The sequence below is a fragment of the Trachinotus anak genome, unplaced genomic scaffold, assembly GCF_046630095.1.
Source record: "Trachinotus anak isolate AG129_WGS33_773 ecotype Australia unplaced genomic scaffold, CSIRO_AGI_Tana_v1 ptg000028l, whole genome shotgun sequence".
Lineage (NCBI taxonomy): Eukaryota > Metazoa > Chordata > Actinopteri > Carangiformes > Carangidae > Trachinotus > Trachinotus anak.
In genome coordinates this window covers 2,312,526-2,338,166 of record NW_027273879.1, presented here as the reverse complement: position 1 = coordinate 2,338,166, position 25,641 = coordinate 2,312,526, and the positions used below count along the sequence as shown (strand labels likewise).

Sequence of the window (25,641 nt, the reverse complement as noted above, 5' to 3'; positions counted from 1 at the left end):
CTGACCGGTGTGATTTGATGAAAGAACATTCAAAGACATCTTGGTGCTTGTTTTTATTTTGAAAGGACAAAAATATAATAAGTAGGATATAGAAAGCAGAGAGGAATGTCATGATAGGAAACAGAAGGTGACAAAAAGAAAACCTTATAAAGTACATTTACATTTGTACGCTTTAAAAATTCTTTAAAATATGAAGTTTCAATAAATACTTCAATACATTTAGGCATGCGGATATATTTTTCATGATTTACACTTTATTACAGTATAATTCATAAAATGACTTTTTCATCTTCATTATTGCACTTACGTTGTGATGGGTTCGTCCTCAAACCAGTCACATGCATAAGGTCATAAAGGTTACAGGTCAAACTAGTGACGTGTCCAGGAGGGAGGAAAAATCTACGAGTCACAATTTGGATTCTACAAATGTTAAACAAACAACAACAAAAAAAACAAGACAAGAAAAGCAAATACAGAAGGACTGAGCAGTGTGAGGGAGTTACTGTGCGCAAATATCTGCTGCCGGCGTTTACAGTTACAGCTGATCTAAAAAAATGTTGAATATCAGTAAACATCTGTGTGGTTAAAGGAGGAATTACAGTCACACAGTCTGAACCAGGATGCTGTGGTACGGCGTGCAAAGTGTTCAGTGTTGTGATTGATTTTGACGCGTGGCAGCAGTTTATTCGTTTGGCAGCTGTAACCCTGTTTGTTTTCAGCAAGTTTAACATGAAGAGAAACAGACGTATTCAGTTTCATGTGGAGCTGGATGAGAAGATCTACACCCTCTTTCTGTCTGTACTGTCAGTATGCAGCTACAGTTAGCAGCCTGTTAGCTTAGCTTAGCAGTAAGACTGGAAATGGAGGGAAACAGCTAGCCTGGCTCCAACTACCAGCAGCAACTGACATGTTTTATCTCTGCTACAGTAAGATCTTTACTTTTTATCTCAAAATTCTGAGATAAAAAAAAAATATGATAAAAAGTAAACAAATTTCGCAAGTAAAAAATGATAAGAAGTTTTTCAATCATAACCTTACATCTGTATTTGTCCTTTATGGGCTTCCATAACGATGTGTAAAAGACTATAACAGAGTCAGAGCTGTACACCTCTCAACATTTTTGACCCTTTTTGTTTCTTGTATCCATCATAGGATCAATTTGGTGAACAGCTGTGACAATTTGTGACCCCACCTAAATATAAATGAACTACAGGGACACAGGTTTATGGTAACACTTAAACATTTAAACTAAAAAAACATACAAATAAATTATGTTGATGAAGTATGAACTCCTCTGCACTGGCAGTATAGCTGTGTAATAACAGACTGAGTTTTTGAGGATCTCTGGACAGAACCAGGCGAGATGTTCCCGCTGTTTCCAGTCTCTGCTCAGCTTCTCAGAAAGAAAGAGAATAAAGTTTAAATTCCTCCAAATGTTCAGCTGTTCCTTTAAATGAAGTCATGTTACTCAGTGCATGACTTGTTAAATACAGAAAAACGTGAGTTTAGTTTTCAGTTAAAGACACAGTTCATACACAATAAGGTATAAAATCACACACACACGACAAACTCAAAACAACAACTCCATTAAGCAACTAAGTAAACAGGAAAACAGAAATAAGGCAGTGGAGAGGGAGAGAGAGAGAGAGAGGTAAATAAAAACAAACAAACAAAATAAACATAAATGTCACATGATCCAATAGTTGTCCTGGTGGAGAGCAGGAGGCGGCGTGTCACCAGCAGAGGGCACTAAAGCTTCAGACTTCACTGTGCTGCACTTAACGAGTCCCTTTATCCAAACTGCTCCACCTCTGTTACAGAAGTGTGTTTAAAGCTCCTTTTACTAAAAGGGGTCGTGAACATTTACCCACTTCCTCTTTATTTAATTATTATATAAGCTAAGACCCCATTATGGATTTTCTTTCAATTAATTCATTGATTTTTGTGTATAAAATAGTGAAAAATGCCTGCCACAATTTTCCTAAAGCCCAAGTTGACATCTTCAAACGCCTCACTTTGTCCAACCAATATTAGTAAACTGAAAATTTAAGTTTGCAATAACATAAAACAAAAAAAAAAAAAGCAGCAAATCGTCACGTTTGAGAAGCTGCAACCAGAGAATCCGAGTCTTTGCTTTAAAAAGCAACTTAAATAATAAATCAGTTACTAAAATAATCACAGATTAGTCCTCTGTCGATCAACAGGACGAATCGTCTGAGCTCCACAAAAGAGATTTTCATGATCGGTTTCTATCCGTTTCCTTTTTGTGGTGTTACTGCCTCTTGAAGAGTAATTTACCAGCCGAGCTCGTTATTGATCAGAGGGAATCCTACACACACGTTCACATATCACTGTATGTCCATCTGTCCATCTGTCCAATTCAGAAAGTGACGGTAAAAACACAGAATCAGAGAAAACTAGATTCAAGTAATCATTTAGACTTTAAGAGGCTCTGACATGTTTTATATATTTATATATTTAGTCAAAATACTGCCCTGGTGTAAACGGCATCTTTAGAAGAGGAAGATGCACAAGTCAACAGGTAATGTTAGAATGATCTGAAGAGCTACAGCTGTTTCCACGCCGATATTTCCACTTCTGATTTATATCTTTATTTCTGGAAGAGTCACTCCCGTCAGCCGCAGCTTGAGGCTGCCGCTCACGTAGTTAAAAAGCTACCAGGCTCTCGTGAGCTCACAGGGACGCCGTCTCCCAACGAGCAAACGGAAGCGTTTAGTTTGTCTTCCTTGTCCAGCCGGGCCGAGCCTCTCCAGTCGGATCCTGGAGGGAAGCGGTTTCTGTGGATCAGCTCCAGCACGTTAAACTAGATCAGCGACACCTCCACCTCCTCCACGGCGAGGCCTCAGTCTGAAAACCTCCGAACTACGTGATGATTTGTTTATATATCCTTCCTCCCAAACCCCTTCCTCTTGTATCATACTTTACTTTATATATATCTGTTTCTATACGTATCTATTCATTATTTGTAAAGTGAAAATGCTTAAATAGACATGGCTGATTCTCCAGATACACAAGTCAGTGCTGGTTTTGGTGCTCCTTCCACCCGGGGGGGGGGGGGGGGGGGGGGGGGGTGAAAATGAGCCAAAAACCAAGCTGTGCAACTCTCACTCCTATGGCAGCTCCACCTCTGGGATGCAGCAGATTAAAGGAATAGTTCAACATTTTGGGAAATCGGCTTATTCTTTTATTTCTGTGTGTGAAATGAAGCCAGAGTCAGAAACCGCGTTTCCCCAAAGTGTCAAATTATTCCTGTGAGTCAGTGGGACGCGTTTTTATGAAGTGAGACAGACAAAAGCGTACAGGACGTGTTCAGAGGAGAGGCGGTCTGAAAGCTAACTGCGTCACAGAGAGACAAATCAAAACTAAACACTCACTTCCTACAACAAACCCATCACAGCGAGCTACAGTACAGTACGACTCCGACCTGTGGACTGGTTCAGTGAGAGGTTAGAGGTTGTATCCTCGCCCAGAATGCCACAGCAGCGACATCATAAAAAAACAGATTAGTGGTCCGTCTTTACAAACAACATGCAGAAGTATGAAAAAAAAAATTCTGAGCCATTTTCTAATATAAAAAAAACAATGAAGGTTTTTTTTTTTTTTTTTTTTTTTTTTTTTTTTAAATTGCACCAGGGTATCTTCAGGAGATTTCACCCTGGTTTGTCCGCTTGACTTTAAGTTTAAAAAAAAAAAAAAAGAAATTCTTCTGAGAAGCTCGACTAGTTTTCCCAGTCAGTGCACGGGAGGCCTTCGTCCTCGGACTCGGACTCTGGTGAAGCCTCTTTGATTCTCCTCAGAGCCTCGTGGATGCTGCGGGTCAGGGCGTCGGCCGAGTGGGGGAAGCTCTTGGCGTGGCGCTGCTGCTCCGGCCGGGTGCGGACCTTCCTCAGCCTGACGCCCTGCCTGATCTGAGCCAGGATGTTGTTGCTGTCGTCGTCCGGGTCGGGGGCCAGGACCCGCAGCTCGGCCTTCCTCAGGTGGAAGCTGCCCCGTTTGAGAGAGGCCAGCACTTCGTCCATGGGGGAGCTCGCTGCAGACACACACCGACACCACAAATCAACCACGACTGAAATCTCAAGAAATATTCGTTTTTGCTGTAAACTCATATTTCTTTTCACTTGTTATGATAAAAGCAGCGTTGTGAGTTTCCTCCTCACCTCTCCTCCACTGCGAGGAGTCCAGCGAGGCCGTCTTCCTCAGCTTCTTCCTCGCCGTCAGCAGCTGGCTGCTGTCAAAGAATCGAGGGGAGAACGGAGCCAGGGGCAGGGAGGAGGACTCGGACTCGCATTGAAGTCGCTGCGCCGGTTTGTCTGTGGGACTCTTCTCCCCGTCCTCACCCTGCTGCTGCTCCTCTGAGGCAGGAGGTGGTGGAGGAGGCGGGGGAGGTGGGGGAGGAGGAGGAGGAGGAGGGGGTGGAGGAGGAGGTGGAGAACCCAGTGAGAGGACAGACGGGGAGGCTGAGAGGGGAGGCAGCGAGAGGAAGGGAGGAGAGGAGTCCAGGTTCTGGAGGTCGATGGTTGGTAAAGAGACGCTGTCGCAGCCGCAGGCGTCCGGCGGGGGAGGGGCGGAGAGCTGCGGGAGGTCTGAGATGCAGTCGGTCTGGACGCTGGCCGCCTGGGTGTTCGGCTGCTGCCCCGCCCTCCTCCGACTGTGAGGCTGACTCAGACGCAGCCGGCTGGACTTCAGAGTCACCTGACCTGGGTAACGCTGTGCGGGGAGGAAAGAAAAGAGGGCGTGGACTCAGAGAGACGTCGTCTTCAGGGGAGGACGTCTGAACTTCAGACTGACGGCGTCTGAACTCTCACCTGTTTGAGGCTGCGCAGTCTGTCCAGCGTCCTCTGCCTCTCCTGACTCACTCTGGCATTTCGTTTGGCTTCATCATCATCATCTTCGGCGTCTCCCTTCACAGGAAGCAACAGAGGAGAGAAGGTGTGAAGTGGATGAAACCCCCAGACCCAGACCACTTTTAACCAGGGACCTGGTCCACTTCCAAACTGATCTAATTATGCAGATCATTAAAAACACACAGACGCCTCTTTTTTCCTCCTTTACTGTAAGATAATAATAATAAGTTATTTCTTCATCAAAGAATATAAATCAACACAGTAGAAAAACGCAGCCTGACTTTCTGCCAGTTCCTGAAATTTGATCCATGTCCAGGTAAAAACTTAAAATCCCACCAGAACAAAACAAAATGGACCAAACCACAGGTGTGACACTGAGCTCAGGCTGGAAAGACACCAAACAACAAACACAGTGATCATAACACAGTTTGACTCATTCATGAACAGGAGAGAGGAGACTGAGTCTGCGTCAGTGTTGGATTGTCCTCAGTCAAAAGCAACTCAACATCAAACTTGAAGCAGATGATTCCCTCAGGTCACTGACGGAATAAAACACAGCATGAAATCTTTTCAGGAACATCTGTCACATCTGTCTTCCAGTGGTTCAGTACCAGGTGTGAACTGGTCAAACGACCTCCGAACTCTGACCTCCGACCTCCCACCTCCTCTGTAAAACATCTTCGATTCGGATTTAATTTAATTTCTCAGCTGTATCTTGTTCTTCAGAAAACCTTCATCTTTTTTGATTTTCACACTGAAAATTAAATCCAAGTCAGACAGAGAAAATACCGTAGCGACAGCGGATAATTGCCTGTCTGTTTCCATGACAACCAGACACGACTCCCATCACATGTCCCCTTCAGTAGTGTACTAACAGTAACAGTGGGCTCTAAAGGTCACTGTTAGTGTTACTGCCTCTTTACTGAACAGTGTGGTAACTATGGAAACGCTCATATCTCAGTATCTGACAGTTTGTCAGGTGATACATCTTTGACTCACCTGTTGCAGCATCGGAGGAGAGCTGCTGTCAGCCGGGCTTCCTTGGCGCTGCTGCATCTTCTGGTTGTGATTGACGATGCAGATTTCCTACGAAAGAGAAAAAAAAACACGTTCATCATAAAATGGAAACCAGCTGAGACGTCTTCAAAGGGTCATCGATCATCTGTGTTTACCTTCTTGTTTTTGAGGTAGACTTTCTTGGCGGTGATGCGGCCGCGGCGGGCCTCCAGCTGCCGCGTCCTCTGCTGCAGGACGCTCAGTTCTTCATCTCTGAGGGGGGAGGGCGGCATCGCGGGGTCCTCTTCTCCCTTCATGGCGTCGGGGCTCTCAAAGGCATCGTAGTACACCACCTCATCCTGTCGCTCTGACAACACATCAGAACAGATTCATCAAGACGCCGCCGCGTACGGGTAGAGAGCTCCTGACGAGGTTTACCTGTTCCTGAGCGACGCTCGTACTGGAGAAGTTTCTGTCTGAGGTTTATTTTCTTCTTTTAACAGGAGGAGAGTAAAGCAGTAAAACCAATAAATCAATAAATCATTTGATGCAGCAGAAAAGCAGCTTCCTGAGGCTGAGAGTAGAGCTGTTGATCGACTTAAGATTTATTGGAAAATATTTTGATCATTATTTTTCAAGCAAAAATGCTAAAATATCTGTTTTCAGTTTCTGTAATGTGAAGATTTTCTGCTTTTCTTTGTCACAAACTTTAAAAACAGTTTTTCTACAAATATCTTTGGGTTTTAAACTGAGTCAGACAGAACAAGCACAAAGACATGGAGAAAATTTTATAGACAACAAATGTGGGATTTAAGAGAAAGAAAAATAATCAGCTGATTAACTGAGAATGAAAATAATTATTAGTTTCAGCCTTTATTCACAGATTTAATCAGAGCTCAAAGCTGCTGGAGTTTAAAACACATATTGTTCATTTTTAACACCAAGACGAAACAAACTTCAGTTTGTTTTTAAAGAGTCGTGGCTGAACTGAACATTTTGTCTGGTGAAAAACTTCAATAGAAGCATTTTTACTGAATCACCTCAAACACAACGCTGACAAAAAAACCCCTTCCCAGTGTGTGTGTCTGTCACACCCGCAGACACAGACGGATGCTCACCTGTCATCTGTCTGCGCAGACTCTGCAGCTGGGCGGTGAGCAGCAGCTCCTCGCAGCGCAGCACCTCGGCCTGGATGTCATACAGCTGCAGCTGCAGCTCGTAGTACAGCGCCTCCAGCTGGTCCAGACGCAGCATGGCGTCCTCCCCACCCTGCAGACTCTGCATCTATACACACACACACACACACACACACACACACACACACACACACACACACACACACACACACACACACACACACACACACACACACACACAGTTTCATTACTCTTCCACGGGATAAAGGGCGTGTGCCACAAGCTGGGTGATTTTCCACAGCTCTACCTGACTGTGCATTTGTTTTTAACACAAGTGTCCCAGTGGAAACTGAACCTGAGGCAGTTTTCCTCTCTGAGCTCCAGTTCAGACCAGGTAATCTGCACTTGGTGAGTATTTTCACATCAACATTTGACCCTGACAGTCATTCCCACTGAGTCATTTCCACTGCTGCAGACCAGGATGTTATTGACTCCATTACAGAATGTTTGAGCCATGAGCTCATTTTTCTAACAGCCATTATCTCACTTTTTTCCCTTCCCACTCAGCTTGTCTCTCAGTGGCTCTGACAAACTCACTGAGCATCACCAGCTCTTTAAAGCGCCATCACAACCTGACACACACACACACACACACACACCTTGGTCTACATCAGAGATGCTACTTGTGAGCAGCCTCAGTGTGTTGTGCTTTACCTCCTCCTTCAGGCCGTGTTTCCTCTGTTCCAGGCAGATTTCTTTGGCCCTCATCAGCTGCAGGGTTTCTCTGGAGACGGCGTACTGCAGCCGCTCCATGCGCTCCACCGCTGCCGCCCACGCCGACTTGCCAAACTTCCTCTGGTCTGCACGCATACGCTCATACAGAGCTGCAACACAAACACCGTCTGTCACTGTCAGAAATGGACTAGAGCAACCGATCAATCGATTAGTGGATGAACAGAAGATTAATTGGCAATATTCTGATAACAGTTCATCGTCTTGAGTCACTGTTTAAAAGGAAAAATGCCCAAATTCCCCAAATGTATGTTTTACATCACTGTAAACTGAAGATCTCAGACGCTCAGACATCAGCTCGGCCTGGAAATCCCAGGAAACTGGGATGGATTTTTTTATTTTTTATTTTAGTTTTATAAACTAATCAATTAATCAAGAAAATGATCAATAAAGAAATGAATTGTTAGTTGCAGCTCCAAAATGTTCTGACTCACAACCCAGTTCAATGAAACCCACACAGCAGTCAGCTGACTTGTTCCTTTGCATAGCTGAGATGGTTTGGGGATTAAAATGCTTTCAGAGACGGGGACCCTCACTCTGGTATGTGAGAGGTCGGAGGTGAGGATGTGAGACAGGGAGTGTTAGTTTTCATTGATGTCTACGCAGGGTGTTTACTGTACTTTGTTATGGAGTAAACACACAGTACAACAGGTCAAAGGTCGCAGCAGGGACAGAGCCTCCTCTCTGTGTGTTTACCTTTCTGAGCTCGAGTCGTTGTTTCAAAGAACTTGACAGTCAGGTCCTGTATGGAGAGGACCGCGGCGTGAGCCTTCTTCTGCCACTCCTCATCCTCCTTCCTCAGGCTCTCCACGCGACGGGGACCCAGCCGCTCTGTCTCCAGGGAGATCTGCCGGGGTCACAGCAGGTCAGACGTACAGGATTTACATCAGCACAGGTAACAGAGTCCAGTCAGTGTGGACTTTGGACACCTTCAGACAAAATCCAGACAACTGTGCCCCAGTATTATATTATATATATCCTACAGTTTATATTAATGTTATTCGTCCTACTTCTATTTGGTAGATAATCACAGTATGAAGATGCTGATGTCATGGATTCAGTCAGTCAGCTGTGTGCCTGTATTTGTTTACATGTTGGTATGACTCTGATACTGAAGAAATCTGAGGACGTGATGATTCACAGCCAAGTTCTGGATTTAAGAGCAGCATCATTCCTTTTATTTCCAGGCACATTTATTTACACTGGACACTGGAGTTAATGACATCATCATTGTCAACACTTTATCGAGATAAAGTTGTATTTCTATCTGCTGCACAGATGACACAGTGAAAAGTGAAAATGTTAGTTTGTTTTTATTTCATGAAATGAAAATGTAGAGAAAATTAAACTGTGATTGTGACATGTGAAAAGTTTGGGCACTAAATCATTACTCAGTAACCCCCCCTCCTCTTTGGCAGCTGTTCAATGATGGGGTGGAAATGTTCTGCTGTGGGGCGTCACAGGAAACAGACAGAGCACAGAGGGAAGAATGGATCCCAGTAAATGTCAGTGAGTTCTGCAGAAAGACGTCCTGCACACAGTCAGGACAGTTTCTACAACAAGACAGTGATCCGGAGCAGACCTGCACAAACCACTTCAACAAACACGAGCTGCAGCTTTCTGCAGGGGTGGCATTTATTTCATTTCACTCCAAACACAGCTGCTCGTGTATCACATCTATATTTTCAGATTGGAGTCAGAGAAAGAGGACCATTATTCTGAAATTCGGTTCTAAAGTTTCTTTAACTGCCTCCATGAGCTTTGTGTCACTATCATTAACGTCCCATTGTCTTTAAACCCAGCAGGGACATGTCCCCTCCACCTCAGAGTGTGAACCCGCTGGTGTGTGTATCTCGCTGCAGTGCTCTGCAGAACCAGCAGATGGTGGTGACAGTGAGCTGTGGCCACAGGCATGTCCGTGCATGTTTGTGTTTAGAGTGACACTGACCCAGTGTCCTACTGGGCTGGTAGAAAAGATGAAGGAGAAAAAAAAATCACTGATAACAAAACAAAGACAGCGAGGAGGGAGTTTTCATCCTGTGGCAGAACATCACAGAGCCTGCTTCTCGCAGCTCAGCAGCTCGTGTCAGGCCATGTGAAGAGAGTGAGAAACAGGGGAAAGCAGTGCCACGTGGAGGCCTGAGAAACACAACCTCCAGGAACAAAATGTACACACACCAAACTCCCTGTGAGGCCCCGTTGCACATACACTCATACATTAATATCTCAATGTAAAACAGATGTGCAGAGGTGCTCGAAAATAAACACGACCATAGTAATCACCAACAAACCTCAAAGGCCCTGATTTATGTCAGCCAGCATACTCAGTGTGTGTGTGTGTGTGTGTGTGTGTGTGTGTGTGTCTGCACGTGAGACACGAGAACAGGGAGTGGTTTTTGGGGTGAAACTGGGAGCGAGTGGGGGAGGAGAGATTACGTCAGAGACCAGACAGAAAAAAAAAAAGAAAAAAAAAATTGAGGAATGAGAGAAGCAGAAAGAGAGAGAAAATATTTAAGTCAAATTTGAACTGGGTCCTTTCAGCCATGATCTCACTGTGCAGGTATCCCTCAGCAGGAAACGTACAGCGCAGGATCGACGCGCATGAACAGCGGCAGTTACATGTGAACACATCTAACAGGAGTCCTGAGTTTAACACCCACACCCACAGAGGATCGATGAGATCCTGGTGACACCAGTGTCACACTGTCTGTGGCATCGAAAGCATCCGTTGTAGAACTTGTTTGCATGTCATTGCTGAGGTTTACTTTGTCCCTGCTGACGTGCGATACATCAAACTACAGGAGAACATCACTGTCAAACTGTCAGTGTGTTCGAATGGTTTTATGCAAAGCAGAATGCAGCTGCACACACTGCTACACACACTGCTACACACACTGCTGGCAACATGCACCTACTGTTTTCCAGTAAATGTTCACCTACACTTCAGGATGTTACATCCTGTCAGGGAGTGCAGGGGAATATGATATAAAACAAATCCAAACTTCACCACAACAAGTCGTAAACAAAACTACCCGTCAAGTTTATCTTCCACCTCCACAGCAGCCTCCAACACTCAGAGACGTATGAAGCCAAGCTCAGGCAGGTAGAGTCTCCAGGAGAAGAAAAACAGCAGAAAAACATTGTGACTTGAGGAATATGAATATAAAACTCACGATGGACCGTTTCAAACAAAAAGGATCAAAATCGACACAGCAGAACCAGAGATGTCATCTTTTTTACTTGGTGCCTACATTACCCACAATTCAACTTGACAGTGTTATGCTAGTAGTGGCTAATGTAGCCTTAATCCACTAGCCTCAAACAGGGGGGAGGAGCGGGCTACAGAGGTCTGGTAAACTCACTTCTTTCTATCCCTCACCCTGTTTTTAAACGTCACATCTGTCCAATAGAAAGAACAGCTGCAACAGTCAGAATAAAAACCGTGTTGTTGTCGGGGGTAACTTCCTGTATCAACTCCATCATCTCCGATCTGTCACCTGGTGAACCTCCTTTCCTCTCAGCCAGGTGTCCCCTGGTCACCTGACCTAACCCCTGCCTCATCGATAACACGCCACCGCCACCGCACACAAACCACACGTTCATTCATCACCACTCGTCATACAGGGAGACGGGCAGAGGAGTGATGAGGTCACTCTGAGGATCCCAGTAAACAAACTGCATCTCGAAATGCAGTGTCTGTGTTGAAGTCATCCACCAGCTTGTTTTTCTTACTGCTCTCCTTGAGGCAGCGGGGTTACCGAGGTAACTAACGACTTCCTTTAACACCTCTGGTTAACAGCTGCTGGTGACAAAACACAGACGTGACAGGCTCACTGAAAATAGAAGTGACGCAGGTTCCCGTGGTGGAGAGCTGGGGTTACAGCATGGACACCGTCACTGTGGCCCTTATCTCATTTGGTTAAAATAGCACCTGAAGGCCTTTCTGTGACTAACAAAGTGTTAGATGCTCTGCAGTCTTCATCAGGCAGCTGCAGCTACAGGTTGAGATGATGCTTAACAAGTTTGAAAATATTCTGTTGTTCTTCTCGTCAACAAAACACATGAAACATCCATTTGATATTTAGATTTTTAAGAAACAATTATGTGCAATTCTGAGCCATTTTTTAGATTCATGTCTTCAGTCGGAGCAGTGATCTTGGGTCTGGGAGCCACAGACAGATTAGGGAACGTCAGAAAGTCAAACACCTTTTGTGTTTGGTCTAAGCTTTTTTTATTTGAATGATAAAGATATTTAGATTATTTCAATATAAGAATGGAAGTGGAAAGTCCTCACAGTGGAGAAGTCACAACCAACATACACAAACAATGAATCGATTATCAAACAAGCTGGCACCTATTTTTTTATCCATCGACTAATCGATTAATCAACCAATTGTTTCAGCTCTATTAAATGTAGTTTTTGTGAGTTATGATGTGTCTGATTAGAAAAGCTGTCTACAGCTTTAACAGTGAGCTGATTAATTAATTAGTCAATTGGCAATAATTGGTTGATCATTTCAGCCATTTTTTCAAGCATTAATGCCAAAAATGTTCTGGTTCCAGCTTCTTAAATGTGAGGATTTGCTGCTGGTCGCACAAAAACTGATGTTGTCTGATGATGTCATCCTGAGCTTAACAAAGCTTTTAAGTGTTTTCACACATTTTGCAGAAAGATGATGAGGAAAAGTTAACTGATAATGAAAATAATTACAGATGAATTGAATATATAAATATAAATCTGTTTTTTTGCTTTTATTGAGGAAAATAAATCCAGTTTTATAACCGTGAGGTTTGTTTATAATTTAGCCTGTAATGTGCATTTTTCACATTTTTATATTCAAGGAAACAACAGTGTTGCTCACTTGTAGGAGAAACTTAAGTTCCAGGATTAATTCTGAGAATCACTTCACACAACAAAAACTGGGTTTTTATCATCTGCACTGAACCAATAAGAATCAAACTGAATCAAAATCAGATTGAGTCATGCATCAGCGGCGACATCCAGCTCATCAAATCAATGAATCTGCTTATTATGCTACGTGATATTTCAGGAACGTAAACACAGCGGGTGGTTCGGGGAGCACCATGACAACTGTTGCTATGTAACGCTACAGTTGATGTGAAACAGTAACTGGAGCTCACTGTGTTACAGAACTATCTCAGACAGAGAGACCACATTTTTAATTCATGACTGGACTCTGACCTTTCGGGCAACAGGACACCCAGGCCGCACCTCTCCGACATGTAATAGGGCTGTCCCACAATGCACCATTCACCAAAACACTCGACACCCTTTGTTGTTGATTCATTCAGGTGATCGTTCATTCATCTGTCCACCTGCTGTGTCGTTCACTGATTCAGCTGAACTCAGATGTCCGCAGCAGAGCTGATGAGTCGATTAGTTGATCATCAGAAAAATAACTGATAAGACGTCACCTTAGCCACTGAGAAACAAATATTCTCTGTATCAGTTTCTCTGTTTTATTTGATAATAAGCTGAATATATATAATATATATTGGTTTTTGTAGAAATCAAGCAATTTCCCCTTTACCACTCCTACATGATGGGACATATTCAGAGGTGGGCTGCAGGTCGAGCAGGACCTTGTAGTGTTTGATGTAATAGTCAGTTTTCGATCTCATCTGAAGGCTGATAGTCATAGCAAACACTCAGGGCTGTTGTGACAGAAAATACTTAGTTCTCAAAATAAATACTGTTTATTTTATAAATATCTCTGGACCCTTTGTGTTCTTGACCGTGCAGCAGTTCTGAGCGAGTCTACCTGCACCTGCCACACCTGGAGCCTCAAGGCAAGTGTGGACAGAAACGACTGGTCGATGAACCGTTTAATCAAGACAGTAATCAGCAGATCGATCAATGATGAAAACAGCCATTAGCTGTTGATCTAATGAACTGAGCAGCTCCTGCTGTGTGGCCTCTGTGAACCCACACAGCTATAAAACACGACATAAACGGCTGATGTTAAGATATTTTTCTGTACAACATTCCCTCTGCTGTTTGACGCCTCAGGTCGACACGATCGAACCTTGACTCTTCTTCATTACAACAGTTTAACTTGCAGCTTGAGGCACCGTGGTGCAATAGGCTGTAACTCCAGCAAGCGACGATCCTCAGCTGCTGCTCTCCTCTTTTTCACCTCACCTCTGCAACGTCAGCTCGGATGCAAACTGCATGTAAATGACAGTATCCTGTGTCCTAATTCCCGACACCCTCTTCTTCCCTTTCTTCACAGAGGAGAGAATCTCCCTCATGATCCCCTGACTCATCATTTCAGGACAAACCAACCGCCTCCGCCGGCATCAAGGATTCATTTGCATGCAGCTTTGTTTTCAGCTGTTGGGTCGCCCTGAGGGGAGCAGGTGGTAAAGCCAGAGACTTTGGCAACGAGCAGAGTTCAGATTCTCACAGAGAGTCATGCAGCGTGTCAGGACCACGCAGGATAAAAAGTCTACCATCCAAACACTTCCTCTTTTGACTCTACATTAAGTAGCACCACACTGATTCTAATAAGTTTTTAGTATGTAGCGTGTTTACACTGGAAAAGAAGTGAACTGTGCATTTTCACTGCTTCTCAGCTTTATATAACAACAACTCCAGATAATGACTGAACTGGATCTAGATAAGCAGCAGATGATTGGTGGAAGGATGAACCAATTAAAAGTGACTAATTATTTTTAGACCTTCAGCGATTAAGAAATCTGAAACTATTCTGACCATCAATTAATCATCAGGACATTACACTCATCCAAGAGCCCAAATACCATCATAACACACACCCATGAACACACTCATTTACACACTCAGTAACACACTCATTAACACACTCATTAACACACCCATCCAGAACAGACTCACACAGTCACTTGTTCTGGTTAGTGACACGACGAAGGAGGAGCCTGCTCTGTGGCTGTGTGAGGAATGCAGTTCAGAGAAGGGAAAGTACTCACAGTACCACAGAGGGTGAAAGACTGAGAGACAAAGACAGAGACAGAGAAAGATAGAGAGACAGAGACAGACACAGAGACAAAGACAGAGACAGAGACAGATACAGATAGAGAGACAGGGACAGAGACAGGGACAGAGACAGAGACAGATACAGATACAGAGACAGGGACAGATACAGATAGAGAGCCAGGGACAGAGACAGAGACAAAGACAGAGACAGGGACAGATACAGATACAGATAGAGAGACAGGGACAGAGACAGAGACAGGGACAGAGACAGATAGAAAGACAGAGACAGCATGTGTCTTCAGTACTGTGTAACACAACATCACTGCACAGTTGAGTCTCACTCAGGACAACAGGACAAAGACTTGGCCTCAGTCTGCACCAGTTATTCTGTAGCTCTACGTCTTCACAGAGTCAAACATGAACAACCTCTGATGATCATTATCTCTGACGTCCATCGTAAGTAACACTGATAAATGATGCCGACCTCATGACAGTCTGCCAGTCTGGTTTTGTTGTTGGTTTCATTGTTGCTTTATGAGTGAAATTTGATATTTGTAGTTCAAAAAATCCGTCCGCTCTGCTCCTCAGAAATCACCTTCCTGTGCTGTGGGCTCCTGTTGAACAGTGCAGAACTGTGACCCATTGACCCGACCAGGGGTGTGTTAACCCTGAAGCCAGCTCTGAGAAGGCTGTGAGACAGTGGCGATTAGCCTGAGGATTTACTTCCCTTTTCAAGCCTCTAATGAAGAACAACAACAAAGATGGAGTGGAGGAAGAATGTGGAAAACAGAGGAGTGTGCTGAGGCTGCAGAATTACTGAGTGGTTTAGTGGCTGCTGTAATAATACTTATGCTGGTTGTTAAGCCGCTCTGGGCAGGGGGGGGAAAAAAAGCCTCTCTGGCTGATCCTCTGCCCTCCACAGCCCCCAGATGCAGAGCCACAGGGTAGCACAGATCGGCCTCTACACCATCATCAGCACATGTAGCCTCAGCAACTAATGCTAATGTCATTACAGTGGGCTTAGAGGGGCGGGCTCAGTGCAGGACTCTACCATGCACTGGTTCAGGGCTTTTAAAACCGCCAAACCACAACGACAGCGCTGTAACTGGTGCCGTTGACTGGAGCGAAGACACAGGCTGACACAAGTCAAAGTGTGTTTCAGGACAGACCAGTTAGCCGGCCACAGTCTAAACCTACTTAAATCAAGCCCTAAAACAGATGGTATTTGTATCCGTGTGTGTGTGTCTCTGTGTGTGTTACCTTAATCTGCTGTCTGCGCAACATTGCCAGTTCCCTCATGTCCCTGAACGGCTGCAGCAGGTAGTGGTACAGCTGAGTGGTTGCCTCCAGCAGCTCTCCGTACGCCTCGTCCTCCTCGGGATACACCTGCAGCAGCTCCACCATGCTGTCCATGGCTTTGTGCTTGTCCAGCACCTGGGACAGAACACACACACAGAGGGAAGATGAAGCCAGGAAACTGGTGCAGATTAAAAGATCCACAACAGTGATTCAAAGACCAAAGCCAACAATTTGGGCTGCGACTAATAATTACTTTCATCATCGTTTAATCTGCAGTTATTTCAATCAAATAATTATTTACTCTATTAAACATTTAAAAAATGCCCCTCACAGCTTCATAGAGCTGAAGGTGACTATTCAAAACATCTTGATTTGTCCAAAACCCCCAAAATATTCAGTTTGCAATGGTACATGACAACGAAAAGCAGCAAATTCTCACACTGAAGAAGCTGGAATCTGCAAATGTTTCACTATTTATGCTTTAAAAATGACTGATTGATCTGCAAAGTTGTTGCAGATTATTTTTTTGTTTGATTTATTGACAATGGTTTCAGCTCTACCAACATTGTACGAGTCCGTCCCTCAGTCTCAGACTCCCTCCCCATCATCTTATCTTTTCACAAAATAATGTGTAGACTGTAGTTTTCAGTGGAGCTGAAACATTTAGTTGATTAATTGTCAGTTTCTCTCTCATTGGCTCCATCTTGTCTAGTCTGTTGACATTTGACTCAGGCTTTAGGAGATTATAAAGTTTTTTTTCTGACCCAAATAAACAATTAATGGAGAAAATAATCATCTGACTAATTGACAATGAAAGTAATTGTTGGTTGCAGTTTTTCCACTCAGTGGGGACTATTCTGAGTTGCATATTTAGTGATGTAGATGTAGTGAGCATTAACAGCAGGGTGGTGTATTATGGGATCATGGGTAGTCATGGTCAGCGAAGGGACGTGTCACCGTGGCTCACTTATGTATTTTTAATGTGTCTGGACAACGATGGAGGTAAATGTTTCAGGCAGGACGTGTTAGTGGGATAAATTTAAAGAAACATCCGACTGAGGAGCAAACATGTCAAAGCCACAGTCAGCTTTTTTTAAAAACATTACTTATGGGAAAAAGAAAAAAAGAAAAAAGACCAAGGGTGTGATGCTAGAGCTGCTAGGTTTACTGGCAAAAGTGGGTTTTAGTGTGTAGTGGGTCTAATTCTGACTAATTCACAACTACAGTGAGTCCCAAACAAAAGCTCTTTCAAAGCTCAAGGGAAAAAATCCAGTTTTATAAGAACAAGGGTAAAGAGTGTGAGAGAGCCTCACTGGTGTGTGTGGTCAGGAATGATAGCATAAAATACATTGTTGGAGTGTAGTACAATGAGAAGAAACTGGCCCCAACTGCTGCTGATTCATACCATATGTCCAGCCATCCACAGACTGTCCGTTGTTCCTGAGATAAACGCTATCAAAACAGCTATTGTACACACAAACACAATTCATCTGCAGGCTCTCAGAAACCAGTGGCTCCAATTTACAGCACACAAAGCTGCTCCTTCACTTCTGCCTCAGATAATATTGAAATGTACCACCACCCAGTCTTGGTGCGGAGCGGTGAATAAAGTGCTCCTCTCTCTATAGATATGAATAGAGACTCTTATATGAACTGCAGGCTGCTTTTCCGAAGCCCTCCACGCTGGGGTCTGGGGTGGACACTGCACGATTCAGCTCAAACACTGCTCCTACTGTTTACCTTGGGCCTTCGTCTCCCTGGTAACCACTGATCGACTGTGCACCGACACTGCCCCTGCAGTCGCGGCCAGCCAGGAAAACCCCAGGGCTAAATGAGCCGGCTCCTGCCTGGGCACCAGCGAAGAAGACCTTTGCTGTTTATGAGCCTTTTTAACTTATAAAGTTGGATTCAGACAAACTCTTAGAGACTGAACCACTGGAGAAGTTCAGAATAAATCACTGACACTGGATGGGCACTTTCTTTTACTGCTTCCTTTGAAGACACAGCTGTTTTTTGTTCCTTGTTTTTTTTTAATAATGCAACATTCTCATTCCCCGCTGCAGCTTTATTTACATAGTCAAATCTATTTGTTGATGAGAGCCAGAGGGCCTGAGACTGCTCAGTGTGTGAGCTGCTGAGCCTGCACTTCAAAGGCAGCAGGATTACACGTCTTATCGTTACAGAAACTCAACCATTAGTCAATTAATCGAAAGCAAAAACTTTCCCAACTGGGAGGATTTCTGCTTTTCTTCGTCGTAAGTGTTTATAAACTGAATATCTGCGGGTTCTGGGCCGATGGCAGGACAAAATAAGCATTTTTAATGAGTCACTTTTGGTCACAAGAAACTGCAGTGGACAATTTTTCATCATTTTCAGACATTTCACAAGCCGAACGATTGATCGATTAATCAAAGACATAATTAGCAGATTCATTGATAACATTAAGCGTTTGCAGGTTCAGTGTAGTGGGAAGTTAATTTAAAAACATTGTTTATTGATTTTCAGTGAAATCGTGTCATTAGGTCGAAAACACAACATCTTGTAATTTTCAATCGTTTTTCATTTTTTCAATCAAAAATGCACAAAGTTCACAGGTTCTCGCTTGTCTGCTACGATGACTTTCTGCTTTTAAACTGAAAATCTATCAGGTTTGAACTGTTGATTCAACAAAACTGAAGGAATCTGAGAACGACATCTTGGACCCAGTAACTGTGTACTCGTTTCTCACTTTTCCAACTGACTTAAAAAATAAAATGTTCATGTGCTAAATTTAGCTGTTAAAGTCTAGAGAAAGACGTCCAATGCACAATGAGTGCATAATTACAGGATGTTGTGAGCGATACGAGCTACAGGCCGCTCCAGCCCTGTCATCAGGACCCACTCTGCTAAATCTGCTGCGTCTCACTGGAGAAACTCTCTCTCTCAAACTGAAACTTGTCTCACAAGAGGAACACGCCTGTGAGCAGACGCTTTGTTTAGAGGCTCTTTGGAAACTGAATGCTATTTAAGAGCCGTGAAAAACAAGTCTAAGTCTAAAAGGGAAAGCTTCCCTACAAATAGCACTCAATGACACGGCTCTCTGCAGAGCTGCCGCCACCTATGAATCAAATGAACTCAGACCTGTAGTCACACATCCTTTGAATAAGGTTTAATTTGTTTGCACTGATGAGCTACAACAGGTTGATCGGTCTGGGCCCTCTGACCAGTCTGTGGCAGGGCAAACGCAGCAGTGTTTGTTCATTCCTCCCATAAACACTGTGAGAAATTTCTGCGACTTGTGCCACAGCAGCTCTTCTGTCAGTTCACACCAGACCCAGTGGCCTTCACTAGTTCATGGTGTGTCCTTCCTTAGATCACTGCCAGGAGACACTCTCCACTGCTGACCGGGAGCATCCCACCTCGGAGGTGCTCTGACCTCATCTGACCTCATCTGGCCATAATGACGTCTCCCTGTCAAAGTCATTCAGATCTCTACACCTGCACATTTCTCCTGCATCAAACACTCTGACTAGAAGACGCGACTGTTCACTGACATGCTGTTACTCTCTATTAGGAACACCTGACTAAAACTACAGCAGCCGATCCTCCTTCATGAGGAGTTATGACCTCGGAGGCTGCAGCCTGTGGTGCTGTTGAACTGACCTGCGTTATACTGAGAGACGTTTCTAATATGAAGTATCATTGCTGATATGAACAGGAAAATATTAGAAACACCTCTCAGTAAAATGTAATACAATCCAACGGCAGCAAAAACTGCAGCTTCCAAAAAGAGAGACGAGGGAAAACATTTTTTAGAATAAAAGGATTAATCAAGAAAATTATCAACAGATAAGTAGTTGAAGCCCTAATGTGCATTGGCAGTTGTTATATGACAGGTGTATTTACACTCACAGCCTTATGTTTGACACCAAACACTGCACTATAAAGCAACAGGCCTGTTTTAATCACAGTTCAGTTAATGTTTCATCTGTTTTCATAGGTTTTACATTAACATTAGCTGAGCAGAGCCATTAACGTGTAACTATTAGCTGACAGCGCGCCGGGTTTACTGTAGGTAAGCTGTTTTTGTTTAACAACAGGCCACAGATAAGGAAAAATGGTAAGTCTGTGGTCAATGATCGACAGATGTGTGCCCCACATCTGATGACTGTTTTCCACACTCTGTCCTTCTGCGTGTTTGGCCCAGTTATCATCACACATCACAAGGTCTGGAGCGTGACGCTGCATCTTGTGAAAAGTTGTGGTGAGGGCACAGCAGTGATTCTCCACCTGCTCCCTACACACCACACAACTAGGCCAGGCGCTCTGTATTTCCACAGCGCATGACATGCTCTAGACGGCTCATTTTATTCAATTAACAGCACAAAACACAAGGATGCTCAGTCAACTCTCGGATATGACAAAGAATCCTCAAAGAATTTCAGGCAGTTTCGCTTGAAAAATGACTAAAACAATTATTTGTTTATCAAAATAATTGCTGATTAAGGTTGTGTAGATTGACTGATCAAATAATCAATTGTTCGCTGCAGCTCAACTATAAATATAATAAAACCGTCATTTAGAAGTAAAACATTTATGTGTCCTCCTTTTCTTCTTATCTGGGCATGCCAGTAAATCTAGACTGTGGCCTCCTAACCACCGGGACCGGGTCAGCGCTCTGCTTATTACATTACCTACAATCAAGGTTTATCCAGAATGGACTGCACGTGCAATCTAATGCAAGAGTGCCCTGTAATAAACACCACCTCTGGTGTTGCTGTTGACACCATAGCAGAGTGGTGTTAATTAAACTGTGGTAACTTCTGAGGCTGCAGTTGTTGACGGCTGAGCTTGTTTGCATTATGTTACGATGTGTGTCTAATTTTGAGCTCCTTCTTCCATGTATGTAAAGTGCATGGAGCAAAAACTACAAACACATTTCACACCCAACTACAACAGCTGTTACAAGACATGAAGACGGTTTTGTCTCTGCTGCTTTCTGATTATTTTCATTATGGGTTTATCTACTGTTTGTTTTCCTGATTAAAGTACGAATAATTTTGTCCAAAACACATAAGATAATAGTGACAGTGACATATCACCATTTCCTAAAGCCCAACACAAAATCCTCAAATGCCTTGTTTTACTCTGACCAACAGTCCAAAACAAAAAGTTGTTCAATTTCCAGAGAGATTAAACAGAAAAAAAGCTGCAAATCCTCATATTTGAGGAACTGGAATATTTGGCATTTTTTGCTTTTATACAACTGAACAATTACTAATCTATCATAAAAAGCATTGCCAAATCATTAGAGCTATTTTCTGCTCCCTCCTCACATGCAGACAGACACACTACTTGACCTCTCTTATCTTCCTTGTTTTGACAAATTTTCCCAGCAGCACAGGGAATCCAGGAAACTCCCCACTGGCTAACAAGACCCTACATTTTTGTTCAGCTGATTGAGCCAAATCTATGTGTAATTTTGACAAACCGAGCACAACAAAGCAGTCACCATCTCCTTCAAAGATGTGTGCAAGAAGAGCTCTGTTACACACAACCCTTACTTAGGTCGCTTTATTAGGGACACCTCTACCAAGCCGGAGCTGAGCTGTTGTGTTGGATTTCATCAGATTTTACCGGCGTACCTCATAAAGTGGCCTCTAAGCGTGTAAGAGACATTATGTCATTAAAATAATTTCTTCCTGGTTGGGCCGAGCCCTTACCCAGCTGTTTGTGCTTTGTGTGTCAATCTGTTTAACAAAACAACAGTGGAGGTGAAAGACTTTGCCAGAGGCTTTGTCCTCTCTCAAACACCCAGTGATCATGACTTTGGTTTTATTCAGACATCACAGCAGCGTCCACACTGCTCTAGATTGTCCGCTCGAGCAACCAGGTAACATTTGACACACATGAAGCACAAACGTCTGGCAGCATCTCACAGGCTTGCTGAGTTGAATACATGTCCTCAGCTATGTGGACTAACTCTGAAACAGCCTCCACAGCTGTGGTGACACGTCACTCCTGTGTCTCCACCTCTGATTGTTCTCCCATGTTTCAGTGCAACTCCCTTCAAACTGCTCAGCCAACTGGAGTGTGATGTCTGGCCAGACCCGCTCATATTACAGGCCTGTGAACGTGCAGCAACAGATGGTTTATCACAGGAGGGTGAGGAGGGGGGGGACAAAGGAAGAGGAGGAGAATGAGCCGACCATGAGGCACAATTATGCTCTGGAAACTACAGGCTGTCTGGGACCAGTCCCAGGGTTTATGCAGCTTCTCCAAGTTAAACTTAAGACTTTTTAACATCACATAGAAGATTGTTTAACACTTGCGTCATTATCATACTGGCAACAGATATCAATGTAAACCAGCAGAACCAGCCTAGAACTGTTTAACAAGTACAGTTACATTCATATCGCATTTTTATCAGTGCTCCTAATAACATTATTATCTGATCGTTAAACTAAGGCTGCAACCAGTGATTATTTTCTTTGTTGATTTATCTGCAGATTATTTCTTATTTAGTCAATGAAATATTTTGTCTATAAAAAGTGCCATTTATAATTTCTCACATCCCAAAGTGTCTTTTTTAACTCAACTAACCGATGAGCAGTAAAAAAAAAAAAAAAAAAAAAAAAAAAAACCTGGATGAATGAATGAATGGATGGATAATTTGACCAATAAAAAAATGATTCATTTATGAACCACACGAGTTTTGCATAAGGTCAGAGGCCTGGAGCAACAGTTTTCACTAAAATCACATAATAAAACTTTTTATAGCAAATGTTTTAATATCTTTTTGGGAGGAAACTGAAACAACAGTGTATATGAGCTTTTATAAGACTTCCTATCCTTGGGTCTATACCAAACATCATCTCTAAACTACATGAAATAAAGATGATTTATTTCACCTCTTGCATGAGTCTTTTGGTCCTCTCCAGCGCGTCTTCGTAGCCTTTCTGCCTCAGCTCACTCAGGCTCTCGTAGTACTCCTCCGTGTCGTCGCTCTCGGAGAAAAGCACCTGTGAGAGGATCTTCCAGCCGCAGGTGTCGAGGGCATGACCCAGGTACACCTGCAGCTGGTAGCACAGGGCCTCCGTCTCCCGCTGCGACATCCCGGGGGCGCCGAAAATCACCGTCCACACTCCGGACTGCTCCTCCGGGAAAGACGGTAAACACGGCTCCAGGTCCGAGTTGACGGCGCACAGCTGGAGGTGGGCTGCCCTCAGGTCCTGGAAGGAGAACAGCCCGGCCCAGCTGAAGTCCTCACGGCTGCTGTTCTCACGGTCCCCTGGGTCTGAATCATCCGGAGACAGCAGAGCATCCACCGGGTCCAGGATCTCGATATCAACAACCTTGGGTGTCACAATGTCCCAGGACCCCGATGCGTGGCTGATGCACTCTACTGTCTGTGAACCCCCGGCTTTTAAACCCTTCTTATCCGTCTTTGCCGAGGGTTTTCCCTTGGGGACGGAGTGTGGTCTAACTTTACCCGCCTGGCAGGCTTCATCTTTTTTTCTCGTGGTGTGTTTTTCTGCCACCGAGGCACCGGGGGCTGGAGGCGAAGTGGCGGCGGGGCTGCAGTCGAGCAGCGGGTCCCGGAAGGTGGCCCGTCTCTGCGCGGTTCTGTTGTGGCAGGTTATGGCGAACTTCCCCTCGATGTCGTTCCAGGCCACGATGAAAGCAAATTTGTGCCTCTCTTTTTCATCGAAGACCCGGGGTCGGACGGACACCCATCCGGACTCCAAGCTGTCCTCCATGGTGAATGACATCTCATCCAGCCGATAAAAAAAAAAGACGAGTAGATTAACGTTAGCAAGAAAAACCGATTCTGACGTCGAGGCTAACGGCTTTAAGCTAGCGAGCTAACGGCTGCGGAGGAGGCGGGGGGCCGCTGGAAAAGTGAAATCTGCCGGAGTAAAGAGCGAAGAAACCGGGGGAAATAAAACGGGGAGACAAAGGACTCCTGGCTTTGTTTACCCGCCGCCAGCTGTGCGCAGCTACCGTCGTTACCTCTCCGCACCGTCGGACATTAAGAAGTTCACCGGACGTCGCAGTGTAAACGCAGCGGGAAAGTCGGCATCGTTTCGGGGCAGATAACGTCGGTTGTCATGGCACCTGCCCCGTTGTTACCGAGCGCCGGTAACAACGATAAACGTTTTCTTTGTCCGGTGGCAGACGATACGGCCGCGCAATCACGTGTGAGCCTGTGTTTACAAGCAGCCGAGGTGCGTTTGAGTGTTTGTCAAATCCGGGGAGGGGTTTCACTGCTGCACGCTGCCTTCAGGTCCATGAGGAAAATAGGAAATATCAAGTTTTCCCACAAAATGACGTTTTTTTTGTAGCTAGATAGATAGATAGATAGATAGATAGATAGATAGATAGATAGATAGATAGATAGATAGATGACTTTATTCATCCCCGAAGGGAAATTAGGTTGTCATAGCAGTCCGGTGTATTTGAATACAAAAAATACAATAGAATAAAATACTGAAAAAATACAATAGAATAAAATACTGAGGTAGAAAAAATAGAATAAAAATACAGAATGGAACAAGTTTGAAGCCTTTTAAACAGTTAAAAAAAACGAAGGCGAAAATGAATTAACAGACAGTAAATGTTGGATTGGCACTTCAGATGATATTTACCAGAATTTTATTGTTTAGAGGTTCGGGGGGAACACATTTGCAATTTAAAACTAATATATACACTACAGAAAAGAGCAGTGGTGTATTTAGATCATCTATTCAAGTAAAAGAAAAGTGACAACACTGCAATATGAAATACATCCATTACTATAAAGTTTCATAATAGGCTGCATGGTCTGGAATTGACATCAGAATTTTAATAATGTCCACGAAAAGAAACGAGCAACGTCTTCACCCGGATTTGTTTTTTAAGGTGATTAGTTCCGCAGATAGATATTTTAAGGTAGACAGGTTTTAGGCTGCAAAGAAAACTATGACCAACTGTGGAACTAGTGCGTATTTTTCCCAGGGGACGTGAATGTAGCACAGCAGTCCCTTTAAGAGTGTATTAAACCAAGCGACACAGACATAAAATAAATCAACAGTAACGTTTTCTCTCACTGATCTAACGCTGTTGGTCCGTTTGCGTCTCTGTTTCCCGCCACTGTCGCGTTTCGTCCTTTGTTATCAAATCTCTGGCTCGTGCAGATGTGTGCTCTCGCGGACGTGCACGAGGAGCATAAACATCTGCACGTGGGCAAATCTGTGACGCAAGCACGCAGGGGACGTGGTGACGACGGGGTGCTGTACGGCAGCCGGACTGAGACAAAATACGTTTATTATAAACAAAGGCTGACGCGTCTGTTTAAATGACCCGATCGATACTCTGTAAAGTGTAATTTTGGTGAATCACCCTTTAAAATAGGAACAGAGACAAAGGAATGACAATCATAAAAAAAAGATTTAAAAAAAAAAACACATTTAATGAGATAAAAGGATGAATATGCAAATGTTGCAGAAAATAGCGAACACTTTATTATTATGGATGCAGGAGTGTGTGGGAGGACACTTATCTGCCAGCATCAGAGAGAATTAATAAAGAAAAGAACGTGTATAATAGCAGAATTAAC

At 43.9% G+C, this 25,641-nt stretch overlaps 1 protein-coding gene across 1 annotated transcript; it reads right to left on the bottom strand.

The window, feature by feature from the left end:
* Positions 1 to 38: 38 nt before the first annotated feature.
* jmy (junction mediating and regulatory protein, p53 cofactor) lies at positions 39 to 24,268 on the bottom strand. Its single transcript, XM_071466227.1, has 10 exons — positions 22,955 to 24,268; positions 16,026 to 16,199; positions 8,486 to 8,636; positions 7,712 to 7,881; positions 6,980 to 7,145; positions 6,038 to 6,228; positions 5,865 to 5,951; positions 4,827 to 4,922; positions 4,179 to 4,728; positions 39 to 4,051 (listed from the first exon to the last, which is right to left on the bottom strand). The coding sequence occupies exons 1-10, from the start codon at positions 23,813 to 23,815 to the stop codon at positions 3,741 to 3,743; spliced, it is 2,757 nt and encodes a 918-aa protein (XP_071322328.1). The 5' UTR covers positions 23,816 to 24,268; the 3' UTR covers positions 39 to 3,740.
* Positions 24,269 to 25,641: the final 1,373 nt, after the last annotated feature.